This window comes from Lynx canadensis, chromosome B2 (genome assembly GCF_007474595.2).
Source record: "Lynx canadensis isolate LIC74 chromosome B2, mLynCan4.pri.v2, whole genome shotgun sequence".
NCBI lineage: Eukaryota > Metazoa > Chordata > Mammalia > Carnivora > Felidae > Lynx > Lynx canadensis.
The window spans coordinates 78,599,935-78,618,798 of NC_044307.1; the positions used below are offsets into that span (position 1 = coordinate 78,599,935).

Consider the following 18,864-nt stretch of genomic DNA (forward strand, 5'->3'; position numbering starts at 1 on the left):
TATAAAACTATAATCCTCAGAGTAAGGAGTATCTGTTTTTAAAATATAAATTCTCAATAAATGTGGCACTGCTCTTATGCATTTGGATAGAACTACACAAAATTCTACTAAAGTAAAAAGCTTGGCACCCCACCTGGCCCGCAGTGAGTGTTCAGTGAGTATTTCGCTCATCATTTATTCATTCCCACCTAGGCTTGAATGTGGAGTATAAGAGCAACGCCCAATTTTAGTTGAGAACAACAATGCCCTTTCCTTAGCCACTATTTGATTATAACCTAGTTGCCAGAGACTAATAAAATGTGCTTCTATTTGGCTAGATATAAGCCAAGTGGATAGAAATTTCAGGGTGGGAAGGATTTTTTTTGTCTTGCTCAAAACTTAGAGCAGTGTTCTCTAATTTTTTTTTTTTGCACACTTCTACCAGTAAAAAGTACCTGACCACATATCCTCAATATATGCATAATTATTTATTTATAAATTTTATACGTTTATTGTCATACTCATGTATATGTACTTTTACAAAAGCTCATCAGAGGGGAATATAATAACGAATAGCAGTAGAAGTTCTTGTTTTCTTTCCTCACTCAAACAAATTGCTTTATAACTAGACCACTGGCTAGGGTGCCGGGGTGGCTCATTAGGTTAAGCAAACTGCCTCCTGATCTAGACTCAGGTCATGGTCTCACAGTTCATGGATTCAACCCCTCTTGGGATTCTCTCTCTCCCTCTCTCTCAAAATAAATAAACTTCAGAAAAAATAATAACCAGACCACTGGCTGAAGGATATACAGCTTGTTCTAGAAGCCTTGGTAGGGTCAAGGTCTTCCAGGGTAAGTTCACTGAGTGCATGGGACCCCCACTCACCCATTGACCCACTCCCTTCAATTAGTCCTATCAGAAGTAACTGACTTTAAACTCTTAAGGGATGCCTGGGTGGCTCAGTCAGTTAAGTGTCAGACTTTAGCTCAGGTCATGATCTCATGGTTCATGAGTTCAAGTCCCGCATTAGGCTCTATGCTGACAACTCAGAGCCTGGAGCCTGCTGCTTTATGAGTTTGAGTCCCACATTGGGCTCTGTGCTGACAGCTCAGAGCCTGGAACCTGCTTTGGATTCTGTTTCTCTCTTCTGTCTCTGCTCCTCCTTCGCTCTCTCTCTCTCTTTCTCTGCCTCTCTCTCTCTCTCTTAAAAATAAACTCTTGAGAAAAAAATTAGAATCCAGACATAGAATGATGATTTGAAAGGCTTTATTTCCAGAGGAACCAGCTTTTTATGGTCACTCTAAATGCTGTATTACACTCCAAATGAAAGGAACTAGACTTCTGATTATACTGTAGGATAAAGAGACAAGCAACAAAGCCGCAGCGCATCCTTGAAGCATGCCAAAGTCATTTAGTGAGGAAAAGAGGGCTTTATCTCACAAGGCCATAAACGCTGAAAAAATTAATTTTTCATTCCAGGAAATCAGCCGTCATCAACACGCACTTTGCAAAATATTTAAGATTTGTGATAATAACAAGTACTGCAGTGGCACTCTGTGTGATTCTCCACTTTGGCATTTCCCATTACCGTGGCCTAAAGAGAAAGGGGGGAAAAAGTGGATGGATGGATGGACAAAATTGAAAAATGCTAAATACAATTGTCTGTAGTCATCTGTACTAAATAGATGCTTGCTACATTTGTACATTCTCCATTTCAGCTAATATTTCACTCTAAAACATTGGGTTTGCACTATGTATGCTATACTCTCTTCCAGCCTACCCATTATCACCTCCACAGCTATTCCTTTCATTCTGAATAAATCCAGCCTGTCCCCACAAGGTTATTCTTTTGATTAAAGGGGAGAAGTCTTTGTACAAATGCCCAGCAAAGATGGGTCATTAGACACCTCTGACATTAAACTCCATGGGTGTGTTCTGAGGACATTTCTCTGGCTGGACTGTTAGAAAGCTGCTGGGGCCCTTTAATTCTCACCTTGGTAAAGGCTTTGGCCACACAGCATGTGGCTTCTGAGGTGATGTTCTTTGGGACCAACATTGTCTTCTTGGACCTTGCTGGAGTGGGGTATGCTCTGGAGAAGCAGCAGCCCATGCATTGATAAATTGGGGCACCCAACTTGGAGAAGTATTTGTTTTCCTTTAGCTTGCATTCTGGGCACCCTATCACCAAAAAAAGGCAAAGAGTAGAATAATCCAAGGATGATTCAAAAAGAAACTGAGGAACGCCTGGCTGCATGTGACTCTTGATCTCGGGATCATAAGTCCAAGCTCCACACTGGACATAGAGTTTACTTAAAAAAATTTTTTTAATAAAATTAAAAAAAAATAAACTGAATTTTTCCTTATTATGAGACAGTAAATATTCTTTTTCTATTGTAAATAAAAGGAAAATAATAAACACTGTTAATCTTCATGCATATAATCTATTTGTATTGATTATAGTTATTTTCATGGGAAACAATTTTTGCAGATATGTGTAGGAGATCTCAAGAGTAGTAGTTTCTCATATAAATATTTAAAAAAGAGCTGTGGTTCCTCTTTCTTCAACCATAGATTCTCTATCCCAATGCTAATGGCATGCCTATAGGGAGCACAAAATATGACAGATGAAAACACCATGTTCATCTGAAAGGAGAGTTTTGCCCAGAGGTGAAATATTTTCCCCTTTAGAATCTGCTATTGTTTTTCCTCATGGAAACTCCAAATATTGACAGAGAAAAACATGTCAGAATTAAGAAAGCTTGTTGAGTGTAGAGAGCTGATATTGGATGGAGTACCCGCACTTGAGAACTGAGATTAAAATATTACCACTTGTCTAGGAAAAACTATAACCAAGAGTAGGTCACAGTTTCTTAGCAGATGGACTTATATCAGCTTCTATATGAGATTTTTCAAACAATACAGCAAAATAAATGTACTGCACAAAATGGTTTTGTTTTTCTCACTTGTTAACTGATGTGAAAATTCATCAACAAAAGTAATGTTGAAATCTTCTCAAATCTGAGAGAACTGTAAAAAAAAACTGAGCTAACTGAATAAGGAGCATTTTCTGCTTGTAAAACTCAGATAAAAAATAATATGGAATCTGTTTCAGATGACAATGTATATGCTGCTATTTAAATGGACATGTTAGATAAACTTCACTATAGATTTTCTGAAACTAATTTAACTTCATGTTTACAATCTAAAAGTGCCTAGGTATGTATCCAGCAGCAAAGATTTATCACATTTAAAAAGGAAGTAGAAATGTAATTAATGGAGTTATTGACATATATCTAGAAATGTGTGTTTTCCCTATTGCTGAAAATCTGTTTGGTCACATACCCTGCATTGTAAACTCTCCATCAGGAAAAGAATGGAGAATATGCAGAAACACAGAGAGTATGGCCAGAATGACAGCTGCATATTTTCTGTAGTAATCCATGGCTCTCCTGCAAAACAGAAGAGGAAGAAAAAAGTTACTCTAAAATTGGCTTACCAGTCATTACAACAACTAGTAGTTTCAGCATTACTACTAATAATAGTCATCGGTGTCTTGACCCCTCTTCTTACAGCTCCCAATACACTCTGGAGCCAGGTAAAGAAGAAAAAAAATTTCCTAAGGAAGAAACTAAGGCATCTAATCTTTCCATTTCTCATATAAACAAATAGAATTGGACTTGATGCTAATAAAAAAAATTCTCTTTTTAAATATATCATTCTGTCAAGCCTCAGTGTCCTTATTTGTAAGACATGAAACTTAAACTAGATAATATCTAAGAATACAGACAGAGAAATAATAGATGATAGATAGATAAGCTCATATAAAATAAATAAGCTTATATACAATGTATAAATTGTACAAGCAGATGAGTTCATCCTTCCCATTCCTATATTGTCAGGTGGAAGAATAGAAGGAAAGGACAATGTCTGCCCTTCTTTTTATTCACTGGTGGTAAATGAGCTCTAAGTTTCATTATCAGTGTGCAACAGAAAATGCTAGCCTAGCAATGTGGCAAGAGTAGACAGCAGAGAATATTTATCAAAGTTTCCCTAACTGCACTTCTTGACTTATTTATACCTGTAGATACAGCTTTACCTGAGCATTTTTAGTGCTTAAGATCAGGCTAGCCAAAGTCATCTGAGTGACTGACCATGTCCAGCATTGACAGCACTGCACCTGAGAATGGGAAGACAAGGAATTGGACTGTGTCCCCACATGTCCTAGAAAATTTTCATGTAAGATAAAATGGGCAAGTTTTTATTCCTATTTTTTAAGTGAGAGTGTTATGGATTGCCTATGTTCAAACCATGAGAGATAAGATGAACAGAGCATCAATTACCAATAAAAAGACAATTCAGAATATTTAAAGGAGAATTAAAACCAACTTTACACAATCTATTTTAGAAAATAGAGGAGGAAGGAATAGTTCCAACTCATTTTGTGAGACCAGGATTACCCTGACACAAAAATCAGACAAATTCAGAAAGAAAGAAAGAAAGAAAGAAAGAAAGAAAGAAAGAAAGAAAGACTAGTATACATCATGAAATTAGATGCCAAATCCTAAACAAAATAATAGCAAATTGAACCCAGCAATGTATAAAAAGATTTATACATGACCAACATGGAATAATTCACACATGCAAGGCTGGTTCAGTATTTGAAAATCATTTAATATAATCTACCATATCAACGGGATAAAGAAGAAAAAAGTCATATGATTTATCAGTTGACGCAGAAAAGCATTTGACAGTATCCAATACGCTTTCATAATAAAAAGTATCAGCAAACAAATGTTTTTCTCAACTTGATAAAGAGCATTTATAAAAAACCTGGAGGTAATATCATACTTAATGGTGAAAACTGAATGTTTCCCCCCCAAGATCAGCAATGTGGCAAGGATGTCCACTTTCACCTCTGTTATGCAATACAGTACTGAAAGTTCTAGCCAGTGCAATATGGCAAGAAAAAGAAATTAAAGGCACACAAATTGAAAGGGAAGAAATACATCCTTATATGTAGATGACATGATCATCTATGTTTAAAAAAAAAAAGGAACTTAGTTCCTGGAACTAAGCAATGAGTTCAACAAGATTGCATGACATAAGATCAATACACAATATGAATTGCATTTCTTCATACTAAAAACAATAATGTACAAACAAATTTAAAACACAATACCATTTGCAATTGCTCCAAAGAAAAGAAAATTACCTAACTATAAATCTACAAAAATATATACAGGACTTGTATGCTGAAAGTTACAAAATACTGATGAAAGAAATCAAAGACCTAAATAAATGGAGAGACATATCATGTTAATGAATTGGAAGACTCAACATGATAAAGATGTCAATTATTTCCAAACTGATCTTTTTGTTAAATGAAATGTCTATCAAAATCCCAGTACAGCTTTCATAGATATAGACAAGATTATTATTATTGAAAGGCAAAAGATCTACAATAGCTAAAACGATTTTAGAAAGCAAGTGGGAGGAATCACTGTTCCCAATGTTAAGACTTAGTATATAGCTAATCAAAACTGTGTGATATTGGCAGAAAGATAGATACATAGACCAATAGAACAAAATAGAGAACCCAGAAATAGACCTACACAAATATGGCCAGCTGCCTTTTGACAAAGATGCCAAAGCAATTTAACAAAGAAATTCAACCTTTTCAACAATGGCTGCCTGTACAATTGGACATCCATAGACAAAAAAAAAAAAAAAAAAAGAGAAAAGAATAATGTAAACTTCATACCCTGTATTAAAACTACTGAAAATGAGTCAAAGACAAATGTAAAATGTGAAACTATAAGTATTTTTTGGAAAAAAAATAGAAAAAAAAATTGGGGGGACCAAGGACTAGGTTAAGAGTTTTAAGAGTTAACAATGAAAACATGACCCATAAAAGCAAAATTGATAAATTGGACCTCATCCAAATTATAGATTAATCCTTTGTTAAGAAGATAAAAATACAGGGGCACCTGAGTGGCTCAGTCAGTTATGCATCATTATGCACTCTTGATTTCAGCTCAGGTCATGATCTCATGGTTCTTGGGACTGAGCCCCACATTGGGCAGTTAGGAGCCTTCTTGGGATTCTCTCTCTCTCTCTCTTTCTCTCTCTCTCTCTCTGCCCCTATCCTCCTTGCTCATTCTCTCCCTCTCTCAAAATAAATAAATAAATAAACTTAAAAAAAAGAAGATAGAAACACAAGATACAGGCTTGAAAAAAATATTCACAAGCCACATATCAACAAAGGGCTAGTATCTAGAATATATAACAAACTCTGAAAAGTCAACAGAAAAAAATCCAATTAGAAAATGGGTGTTTCAGCAGAAAGGATATATGGATGGCAAATAAGGACATGGAAAGTATTCAACATCATCAGCCATCAGTAACAAGCAAATTACAGTGAAATATTAAACTACAGTGAGAAATAAAACTACAGTGAAATATTATATACCTACCAAAATAGCTAAAATAAAAGACAACGATAATACCAAATGCTGGCATGGATGCAGAGACACAGGATAATTCAAACATTACTCATGGGAATACAAAATGGAAAATCATTTATAAATTTCTTATAAAACTTACCATATAATCCAGTATTTGTACTTAGACATTTACCTCAAAGAAAGGAAAATTGTGTTCGTATAAAACCTGTATATGAAGGTTCAGAGCAGCTTTATTTATAATAGCCAAAAACTGGAAACAATCCAAATGCCTTCAACAGATAAATGGTGATACATCCACACCAAGAAAGGCTATGTAGCAACTAAAAAGGACACATTATTGATATGGATACACATGTAACGTGGATGGATCTCAGATATTGTGTTGAGTGAAGGTTGCATACTGCATGATTCTGTTTATGTAACACTCTTGAAATAGTAAAATTAGAGAAATGCAGAATAAATTAGCAGTTTTAAGGAGTTAGTATTGGGAAGGGAGTTGATGGAGGAGAAGTGTGGCTATAAAGAGGTAGCACGAGTGAGCTGTGTGGTGATGAAATAGTTCTGAAGCTTTATTGTGATAGTTGTCACACTAATATATAATGGGATTAAATTACATGGAACCACACACACACACACACACACACACACACTACCAGTGAAATCTAAATAAGCTCTGTGGGTTGCACCAACATCTATTTCCTGGTTTGCACATTGTACTAGAGTTAGGCACAGTATTATCTTTGGGAGAAACTGGCTAAAGTATACCCAGGACTTCTCTGTACATATTTTTACAACTTCTTGTAAATCTATAATTCTTTTTTTTTTTTTAATTTTTTTTTTCAACGTGTATCTATTTTTGGGACAGAGAGAGACAGAGCATGAACAGGGGAGGGGCAGAGAGAGAGGGAGACACAGTATCAGAAACAGGCTCCAGGCTCTGGGCCATCAGCCCAGAGCCCGACGCGGGGCTCGAACTCACAGACCGCGAGATCTTGACCTGGCTGAAGTCGGACGCTTAACCGACTGCGCCACCCAGGCGCCCCGTAAATCTATAATTCTTCAAAACAAAAAGTTTACTTTTTTAAAAAAAGGCATTCTAAAATAAAGTTTAAAATTGCATGAGTCAAAATTTGTGGTTATTTTTCATGTAGACTGACATAAGACCATATTTTTGCCGAAAGTTTATATCAACCTATACATCTTTTAAGAAAAATTGTCAGACAGCAGAACTAACAGTTTAAAATATAGAAAAACTGCATAAATATAGGTAAGGCTAAAACAAAGGTATGCTATTATTTCTACCTGATGTATATACTTATATGTAAGTAATTATGGGTTTTATTTGTCTCCATACGTAATTAGAACTAACTAAATATTGTTCTAGATTGGTAGTTCTCAAAGTGTGATGTGGGGACTCTAAACACTTTTCAGTGGATTCGTGAGGTCAAAATGATTTTCATAGCAATACTGAGATGTTACTGAGTGTTTTCACTCTCAGCCTCCCAGGAGTGTTCAGAGATATTTTGTAGAAGCTACATGACATGTACATTGCAACAGATTGATTAAAGATATACATGAAAATCCAACTATTAGATCAGTCTTTTAAAAAATTATGAAAAAAAAATTTAAATGCCACTTTTCTCACTGATTTTTTTTGTTTTGAAAGTGATCATTTTAAAAAAATTAACGTTTATTCATTTTTGATAGAGAAAGGCAGAGCATAAGCAGGGGTGGGGCAGAGAAAGAGACACAGAATCTGAAGCAGGCTCCAACCTCGGAGCTGTCAGCACAGACCCAACACAGGGCTCGAACCCATGAACTGTGAGATCAGAACCTGAGCTGAAGTTGAAGGCTTAACCGACTGAGCTACCCAGGTGCCCCCCGAAGTTGGCATTTTTTTTTTATAAATATACAGTTGTGTTAACATGTGATAGGTTAATTGTGGTTGTTTTAAAATGAGTAAATGAACACCTGGGTGACTCAGCTGGTTAAGCAACCAACTCTTGATTTGGGCTCAGGCCATGATATCACAGTTAGTGAATTTGAGGCCCAAGTCAGGCTCCATGCTGACAGTGTGAGGCCTGCTTGTGATCCTCTCTCTCCCTCTCTCTGCCCCTCCCCTGCTTCTGCATGCACACACTCTCTCTCTCACTCTCTCTCTCTCAAAATAAATAAATAAACGTTATTCTTTTTAAAATTTTTAATGCTTATTCATTTGTGTGAGAGAGAGAGAGGGAGAGACAGCAAGGGGGGAGGGGCAGAAAGAGAGGGAGACAGGATCTAAAGCAGGCTCTGTGCAGACAGCAGAGACACTGATGAAGGGCTCAAACTCACGAACAGTGACGTCATGATCCCAGCCGAAGTCAGATGCCTAACTCACTGAGCCACCCAGGCACCCCTAAATAAATAAACTTTAAAATAAATTAAAAAAAAATAAAACGAATAAATATGTTACAACTTTTTCTAACATAATTTCTAAATCAGTAAATATTGACAAATATAACTTCATAAAATAATTCTTTGAACTCTTCAACAATTTTTAAGAGCATAAACAGTTTTTTGAGACCCAAAAGTCTGAGAACCACTGCTTAAGTGATACACAAAGCCACAAGAAAATTTTCAGAATTGAAACTAGTTTCCTTTTTTAAACTAGTATCATTTTTGTGCTTTGATATTGCAGCTCATATATTATGAAAATTCAGCATTATGCAGTGAACAATTATATCAGAATTAATTCAGAGAGAAACATTTATAACAAGATTGCAGAATGTGAGAGCATGAAGTCAATGCACATTTTAGAATTTGCTTTATGATAAAGTGAAAAGAAGATTGAAAAGGCAGAACCAAAGTCACCATCAAAGTCCCCATTGCTGTAGCGTTCAGTAACAGAAGTGACTTTATTTTGAGAAGAAATGAGATTAATCAAGCAGAAAAGGATTAACCTCCAAATCTTGAAAACATTTTAATAAATGTTTTTATCATTCTAATCACCTTCAGATCTTTCTGTTTTGGAATTTGGAAGGAAAATATTAACAATCAAGACAGGGAAAATAATTACATTTGGCTGAGATTTATGCTATCTTGCAAGATGTGCTCAAGCGAAATCAGATTTACTACCCCAACCTCTTCTGGCATTCCAAGCGAGTACCTTGCAGATGTCACAGACCGTGCACATCTGACCCCACAGTGCACCTGCAATGTCCACTCAACATGGTTTTACCTCCTGCCCCCTGACACATCAGAATGATGTCAGTCCAAGAGAATGTGTGTTTTCTCAACTTGGCCCAGTGCCTTTCTCCCCCTTCTCAGTCCATCCACCTCAGTGCTTTAAGGATCCGCCAAGCTGCCAGCTTCCCTGTGAAGGTTTTACCCAAGCCCAAAGCCAGAATACATAATTGTCTCCACTGCATCCACCTATCACTTTGCTCAGAATTCTTAGACGAAGTTCCACAATCTGCCCTGATCTCTAGCCCGTTATGTATATGTTTGTCTCTCCATTTCTGTGAAAAGCTCCTAAGGGTAGAAACTAGGCCCCTCTGACCTACCACCACCCCAGCATAGGTCCTTGTACAGACTAGATGTAAGTATGTTGCACTGGGAATTTAGAACAGTAATAATAATGTAACTCAAAGTTGCTAATGTAGAGTTCTCGTTAAGGAACAAGATAACTCTTGAATGAGGACTTTGAGTACATGTTTAATAAAATAAAATAATTTCAAATAATAAATTCATTAGAGGCCTTATGTTCTCACTTAGTTCTACAATTTGTAGCTGGCTAACATGTGAACCTATAAGTGGTAAATATGCCACAGCTAGAAGCCATCTCTCTCTCTTTTTTAAGTTTATTTATTTTGAGAGAGAGCAAGCACAAAGGGGAGATGGGCAGAGATGAGGGAGAAAGAGAATCCCAAGCAGGATCCCCACTGTCAGCACAGAGCCCGATGCGGGGCTCAAACTCAGTAACCTCGAGATCATGCCCTGAGCCAAAATCAAGAGTCAGATGCTCAACCAACTGAGCCGCCTAGGTGCCCCCAAGCAGAAGCCATCTTATGCAAAGATATAAAAGTCGTAAAAATTCAAAAGAAAGCATTCATAAAAAGCATACATAAGAGCTTCAAGGTTTAAACTGGGCGTCTCTTAGTTTATATCAAACTATATGTGTGCACAAATTTGGATTCTTGATAAGACTGTGGGGAAAACATAGCATTCTTAAAAGTATAAAAGAATATTATTGCTATAATTTACTATTATTATTTAATGTTTTCATAATATTATTCATTGTGATTATATATAATATATTAAATGACTTATGAAACAGGTAAACGCTCTATCAGCATACCATACAAGCTAGTTAGATAGACCAAGTACCCTACACATACACACACACACACACACAATTCACATACCACTTTTGGAGATGCAAAACAGACACACCTCTTTTTGATATGGAAATGGCACACGTACTCTCATACTGCAGAGCGAATTTAGTCTAAGAGATATTTTTGTGGCCTTCTTTGGAACTACAACCTGCTATCACATGAAAACTTAGGGGCAATGAATAACCAGGGGGCTTCTCTTTGCCTCCTCTCCTCTGTTTTCATTACAGAAAAAAAACCTTATAAAGTAAGATGCCTGTCTATCGATAATCCTGGCCTATCTATCCTATTATGGAAAGACTTCAAGGCAAATTGAATATCTTTTCACATACTTATCCATGGGTAGATGTGCACATCTATATGTGTGTACCTATCTGCTCACATATGTATACATACACATATGTATACACATATATGTAGATGTACACATATGTAAGAGATTGCGCCAGGAAGACTACAAGTGTCTGGTACAATGTGACATCCTGCCCTTCACTTGCAAAGATGCTGCCGTTGCTCCCCCACTGCCAGAGTAAAATTTTCGGTTTTTCTAACGTTGGTGACGGCAGGGGTGACTCATCCATACTCTCCACATGGGGAAGCCCATCTGACTCATAGCACACTTTTGAGATGACTGGCTACGATTAGAAGCACAATTCTTTGTTAACAAAACAGTAGAAATCTAACTGATTTCTAGACGGTTAACCTAAGGCTTCTCCTCATTAGCCCCATCTAACCCAGCTACCTACCAAGGAGGGAACAAGTAGGCTGCCTTCAATGAACATAACTAATGAAGGGGAACCCTGAAAATAAAGCCTTTAATCCCTCGCACATTGCCTGGAATGAGGTGGGTATTCAATAATTGTTTATTAAACAGAGGATAGGCCTGTAAGTTTTAGCATCTTGCCTGGTGCCAAGGACATGGCCATAGTTCACCTTGATGAAAGATTTGAAGGAGAAAAGCCACAAGGGAAAGTAGAAGGTTTGGAATTCATCTTCCCACAACTTCCACCAAGCATCCACCTCCCGCTGAGTGACCATCTCTGCCTCCGGGTGGATGAATTTAAAGAGCCTGCAGTCAGTAGTAGGAGATCTCAGCTTGGAGTGACCCTGGCAAGTATTTTTCTTTCCTCGTGTGCTCTACTTGCAGTAAGTGAGTTTCTACCTTGTTATGGTAGCATGTTCTGCACCGTGGGTCCAGCATGAGCGCCTTTCATGATCCGATGCTCCAACCCCTAGTCTCAGTAAACCTCCAGCTTCCCAGTTCTTCCACGTAGACATTCAAACACTGCTCCCAGGTACCACAGTGACCTTCAGACCCATTAACACCTTCACAGATAGTTTTTCCAAAGGTGGTGATGTGGATGGCTGAGCAATTGGGAGAACAAGAAGAGACTGCTCGATGCTCCCTCAATGTGTCCCCAGTCATCTCATCCACTCTTGGGTATAGGTAATTACTGTTTTCTCTATCTTATAAAAAGATGAGTTTGGGAAAAGTTGACGGGAGCTCGGTGTTATTAAGTGCAACATTTAATGTCCAAATTGAACACGTGAAAGATATAAAGACTTTGAATAAGCCCCTGCTACCTGCCAGCACTATGCCAAGTATGGATGACACAAACAGGAAGAAGTCTCCCGCTCTCTGACCCAGATACAAAGGCAAGTCACCATGAGAGGGACTAAAGCTGGAATGAGAGCATCTGTGGACATGGAGGCATTTGCTGGGCTGAGGACATGAAAAGGGAGAGATGACAAGCAAATGACAATAAAGAGCATCCACTTGATGGAAAAAGAATCACTACAGCAGCAAATATATACATTAGTATCTTGACATTTGTCCAGGAACTTCATGGATTCGGTGGTCCTCAAAATTCACACAGCAGGTAGAGGTCCCTGTTCCTCAAAGTGCCCCAGGATCCAGAGGAAAATAAGGCTTAGTGAAGCCACACAGCTTGCTGGCAATATTTGGGATGGATTTCTGTCTCTCAGTCACTTAACAGTGCTTTGTGCCTCTTTTGTCTGGGCTGCTGACATGCCATCCTGACTGAGGAAGACCCAGAAACTTCAGGACCACCTCAGGCACGGCCAGGGCCACATGGGCAAGCACCAAAAGCACCCAGGAAGCCAGGATAATGCTGGTGGCACCACCACAAGATCAACTTCCACAAATATCACCCAAGTGACTTTGGAAAAGCTGCTATGAGGCATTACCACTTAAGGAGGAATCAGAGCCTCAGCCCAACTTTCAACCTTGATGAACTTCGGACCTTGATCAGTGAGGGGACACGGGTAAATGCCGCCAAAAACAAGACTAGAGCCGTTCCTGTCATTGATGTGATGAGGTTGGGCTACTACAACGTTTTGGGAAAGGGAAAGTTCCCAGAACAGCCTGTCATTATGAAGAAGATTCAGGGCCAGGCCGGTGGGAGTCGGGGAGGGGGGGAGGGGGGGGGGATTGGGAAGAAAAGCCTGCGTCCTGGTAGCTTGGAGCCATGTGAAGGAAGTTTCATTAAATGCTAACAAGTGCTTTTCAAAAAAAAAACCAAAAAGTGTTTTGTTCCTTCAATAAAGTTTTAAAGGGAGCCAGCTTGTTTTCCAAATGAAATGGAGAGAAAAGGAATGGGAAACAAGGATCTCATGGACAGAAGAAATATACAGCACAACTTATACAACTATGCTTTACCAAACACAGGTGTTTCCATAAAGAAACACTGAACAAAAGATGACCTTAAAACTCATTTTAAAAATAAAGGGAAAAATGTAAGCAGGAATTAGAAGAAAACTGAAAGGTTCATGGATTTATAAAAATGATTTCAATCCCTTTATGACCATTCTTGTAACAATCATATCTTGAGAAGTTTCTTTTCTTTTTTTCTTTTTGAGAGAGAGAGAGCACACAAGCGTGAGCATGGGAGAGGAGCATGGTGGGGGCACGGTGGGGTGGGGACAGAGAGAGAAAGAGAGAGAGGGAGCTCATGGGGTCATGACCTGAGCTGAAATCAAGAGCTGGACACTCAACCAACTGAGCCATCCAGGCAGTTTCTTCTCATCCTGAAAGGTTTCTTTTTTTAATTAAATAAATTTAAGAGTCATATAGTAAAATGTGTACTTTCTGCTTCGTTATTTAAAGGCACTTTACAATGTTAACTTAATTATGTAATTAAAATATTGGTTTTTCCATTACCCTCTGGTTTTCCTAGCACATCAGTCTGTTTTTAAATTGTCTGCATACTAAATCATTGAAATAAGAAATTTTGATAGGACAAACTCTATGCACCATAAAATATTGTTTTAAATGAGAATTTCAAATGTTTATTGTTTAAAAATACCCAATTTTTAAGATTAAGATTATCGTAGTAATAAATGCTGTCAAGGATCAAATACTGGATAGTATCAATTTATCACTCAGAAAAGTAAAATAGCCAAAGGCTAGAAAAGTTTTATACGGAGCATGATTACAGTCATAGAAGAATGTTTCTTACAACTTTTTAAATTCGCGCATTGTATTTTGTCATGTTTATCTGAGCTATTTTTATGCAGTCTTTTGACACACAAACTTTAATTCCCATTTAAAGGCATTAAAGCATTAAAACATATTTCATTTGCCTTGAAGTTTTTCAATAATGGAATAGACAGACCAGGATTATTGATTTCTCCTCCCTCGCACCTGACTTTATAAGGATTTTTTTTCTGTGATAAAAACAGCAGAAGAACTTCAAAGAGAAACTCCTTTGTTGTTCCCGGCCCCTAAGTTTCCATTGCTATGGCAGGTCGTGCTTCCCAAACATGGCAACAAACATCTCTCTCAACCTACGTTCCTGCTGCAGTATGACCTTGCCACTTCCACATCAAAACATGGTGTGTCTATTTTTGTGCCCCATTTGATGTTGGTGGATCCTCTGACTACTTAACCAATAGAATATGGCAGGAGCAACATTGTGCCAGTTGTGGTGTATCCCTGTAGTTCCTGCTTCCGGTCTCTTAGAAGACACTTGCTGCTACTCTGAGCCCACCATCGGTAAGAAGCCAAGCCACATGGAGAGAGAAAAGAAGGCCAAGAAGTAAGAAATGAAGAAGCCATCCTGGATGACCAGTCCAGTGGGGCCTCCAGATGACTCCAGGCCCAGGCACTGTCTGATAGCAAATACACGAGAAACCCGTTTCTCACCCTGCCCAGGTGAGCCCAGGCCACCTACAGAACCATGACAGAATAATAACTTGTTGTTTTACCCAGTAAGTTTTTGGGTAGTTTGATGCACAGCGATAGATAACTGGAACAATTATCTATCGCTGTCTCTTATAACAAAAATTTTTCCTCCAGGGTCTGAAATATAGGACTCCAATCTTGCTTTTCTGCTTTCTCCTCTTTCTACTTTCTCCTTACTTTTCCTCTGTGGATGGTTATTTATATAACACATATCCAGTTACTCTATTTGGGAAATGTAGCAATGTGTGAAAAAATGTTGGAGTTAGCGTTCTACACAGTATCTGCAATACTGGCTTTGGTAATAATAATAACTATACTTTAAAAATAATGCCTACAGTTAATGGAGCACTTGTGTGTGATAAATGTTCCTTTCGGCACTTTGAACACACAAACATATTCAACACTGATGACAATCTGTGAAGTGTTATTCTCATTTTGGCAGATAATGAAATTCTTGAGGCAAAGTAACCCATACAAAGTCACAAAATGTTTTGCTGGTGGAGCCAAGATTTTAGAACATCTCTTTATAACTCCAAACTCGAAGCTCTGAACCACACTTCACTATACTGCCTGCAAATCTTTATATTTTACAATGAAGTTCTTAAATGATTTTTTCAGATGGTATGTCCCTAAATAAGATGCTGACATTTTTTGTTTAGAGCAACATTATATTGTGCCAGCTTAAATATAACTTGCCAATGCAATTTTTTATTTTACATATTTGTCTGACTTCACCTTCTTCAGAACAGCCTTAAGAAAGCCATTTCATTTAGATCGAGAGGCATTTTATACTTGATCAATTATGAGGACTAGTGTCTGATTGTGGGAGAAAGGTAGAAACATTGGCTTTCGCATGCATTCCCTTGTTTGATTCTTTTTACACCTCTGGGAGGAAAGCATCCTTATGGCACCTATTTTATAGACCAGAAAACTACACTTCAGAAAATTAAAAAGATCTGCCAAAGTCACTTGGAAAGTGATCTGATCCTAAGATCATGCTTTTCCGCCTGTACTACCCCTACAGCCCAGAGGTATATAGTTAATCCATTACCTCCTTTAGGACATTGATTTACACATAGATCATGCTGTTACAAATGTCTTTTCCATTTTTTTCCAAAGTTTATTTATTTTTGAAAGAGAGAGCACAAGCAGGGAAGGAGCAGAGAGAGGAGGAGAGAAAGAATCCCAAGCAGGCTCCATGCTGTCAGCCCAAAGCCCGATGCAGGGCTCAAACCCACCAACGGTGGGATCATGACCTGAGCCCAAATCAAGAGTCAGACGCTTAACTGACTGAGCCACCCAGGTGCCTTGTCTTTTCTATTTTGACTCCCAACACTGCCCTTGGTTCCACTCTCAGTTCAGCCTAAGCCCCATCTAAACCCTCACTTTCTCTTAGACCCCAGCGTATTAAGGAAGGTAGAGCATTTTTATAATGCTATCTCTGAGTCTGATGAACCGAGGAATGACCAGATTACTTTGTGCAACATTACAATAGGTAATGTTGAAACGTTATACACCAAACCCAGAATTTGCAAGGGTCACAAATTGATAGCAAACTACCCTAGGATTCACAGTCTGTAAAAACAGAAGTTTGGTGCTATGGGTCATACTGTTCTCAATGGAAATCTTGATTGCTCTACATTTTCTCTCTGTGAAAGTCAGATTTATCTTGATCTGTTTTTGAACAAGATGCACATTAACCTTCTAATTTTGCTATTTCTATTTCCCAGCTCTTACTTTGAGTTTTCACGTAAATTTGAGTCCCACATTTATAAGAAATGTACAATGAAACCAAGAATCTGTTCTGGAACATAATCAATTGCTTTTCTAACATTGTTCACATGCTACCTTTTTCAGCAGGAAATGGTAAGAAATATGACTCAAAATTTCAAAAACTCTGTTACCAAAAAAAAAAAAAGAAAAGAAAAGAAACTTAAACCAAAACCAAAGTTAAAATTGAAATGAAAGCACATGAACTTTTCATAAATGGTAACTGTTCTTATCTCTTTAAAATAATTCAAGACTATATAACAACATATTACAATGCAATTTGGGTGACCAATAGTTTGAATAATTGATTTGGTATTAGGTCAAGTAATTATTTAAAAGACATCTTCAGAAAATTAAGAAGATTCCTTTGTTCTAATATAAAATATTTTATTTTTGAGTGAGGAAAGGATTGGAAGTTCTTAGGGAATGAAAGTTCCTATGCAGATTAAATGGAGCTTCCACATTCCCAAAGGACCCATAATTCTTCCATGCGCCCAAATCCTATTCCTCAACACAAACAAGAGAGCACTTTTATTTTCTAGTCTCAATTTCTCAGTAAGCTGCCATTTCAACTAGTGCTCATGTAAATATAACTAAGGTTAGCAAAAGTGTCCAGAAACTCTCACTGGAACAAACCAACTGGATTTGGTCAAGAGATTCAGAATTACAAGGTCATCAGTAATAGTTGGAGAAATAGCACTGACTCTTATTTTTGTAGCATTTTATGAAAAAAGAAAATGGAAACAATGCTGTCCAAAAATTGTTAGTGTTGCTATATTCAAGTCTACAGGAGAACATGTACTCAAAAGATGTCAGAAGCTGTGGTCCTTCAGCTGAAGAGGTGAGCTCCTTTATCACTGGTCAGCTTGAAGATATAGTTAATGCATCATTTAAAAACTTATGGTAAAACAATATCAGCAACTTACATAATGTCTACTCTCCTTCTACCTGACCCCTGTAAGCCACTCAAACAAATGTCTTTCAAATGACATCCAGTATTTCTTAAGGAAATTTTTTAGATACTGACAGGCACTTGCACATCTCAGCAGGAGACATTTGGTTTCTGGTTTCTGTTAGATAACATCTTAGCCTGTGATCACAGACCACAGTTTTGCAGACTTCCTCCCAATTCAATCATGAGTGTTGAAAAGAGAATGTGTAAATGTCTGTCTCTCTCCTCACTAAGGCTTATGCATAGTCGCCCTATATTATTGAATATTTTACTCTGCACTCAATTAAAATCTCAAAAATTGTTTCATTCATATTACCTTCCTCCGGACTTTTTGCAGGATGTGTTCAGGGCAGTTGACCGTGGATCTGAAGAGGGATTTTGGCTTTGCCTTGTGATTTCTCAGTAACTACAGTTAATAAAGTCCTCACTTGTCTTTTATACCAGCAGAGTAATAAAAACTGCATGTTCCCACCTGCATCTAAGCCCAGGGATCAACAGTAAATTCCACCCAATGATTGAATGGTCCTTCATGTAATTACCATGACATCAATTTGATCTTATCTTGTTTCAACCCTCAGATCATTTTTTGTTTTGAGCCATTTTCAGGCGGTGGTGACTGCAAGGTCAGCCTATGAAAAGAGGGTACACTGTCATTTTCTACGTAATTTTATCAAGACTTGCACACAACATCCTGAAAGCTGACACTTTCCTATAAACAAGATCCTATGAGTATTGCATTTAATTAGCTAAGTACCTGATGTTTACTTAAAATAGGAGATGAGCTGTAAATTTCAGATAAAGATACAGAACATTTCCAGGCTTACGTTATTCTAGGAGGAAACAGAAAAATAAAACCCATACCTATTTAGACTTTTCTAACATTAAATATGTATTTGGATTTAATAAGGATGCATAGAGAAAGAATGAGATGATTCTGAGAAGGACTGATTGGTTCTTAATATTGTGCCCTTTTTTTTTTCACTTTGATAAAGCTGTATTTCTTCTTAAACAAAAAAATACATGTTACGGCTTGCCAGCTATGGGACATGTAACTCCAAGATTCCCAATCCATGACTCTCTAAAACTACCATGCTCCTCAGGACTCAGCTATGGCTTTGA

The 18,864-nt window shown here is 37.6% G+C and overlaps 1 protein-coding gene across 1 annotated transcript; it reads right to left on the reverse strand.

The window, feature by feature from the left end:
- Positions 1–1,495: 1,495 nt before the first annotated feature.
- On the reverse strand, positions 1,496–18,153 carry CGA (glycoprotein hormones, alpha polypeptide). The gene is made up of 4 exons (XM_030314583.1): positions 18,062–18,153; positions 3,322–3,428; positions 1,973–2,157; positions 1,496–1,573 (listed from the first exon to the last, which is right to left on the reverse strand). The coding sequence occupies exons 2-4, from the start codon at positions 3,419–3,421 to the stop codon at positions 1,496–1,498; spliced, it is 363 nt and encodes a 120-aa protein (XP_030170443.1). The 5' UTR covers positions 3,422–3,428; positions 18,062–18,153.
- Between the last annotated feature and the right edge of the window lie 711 nt (positions 18,154–18,864).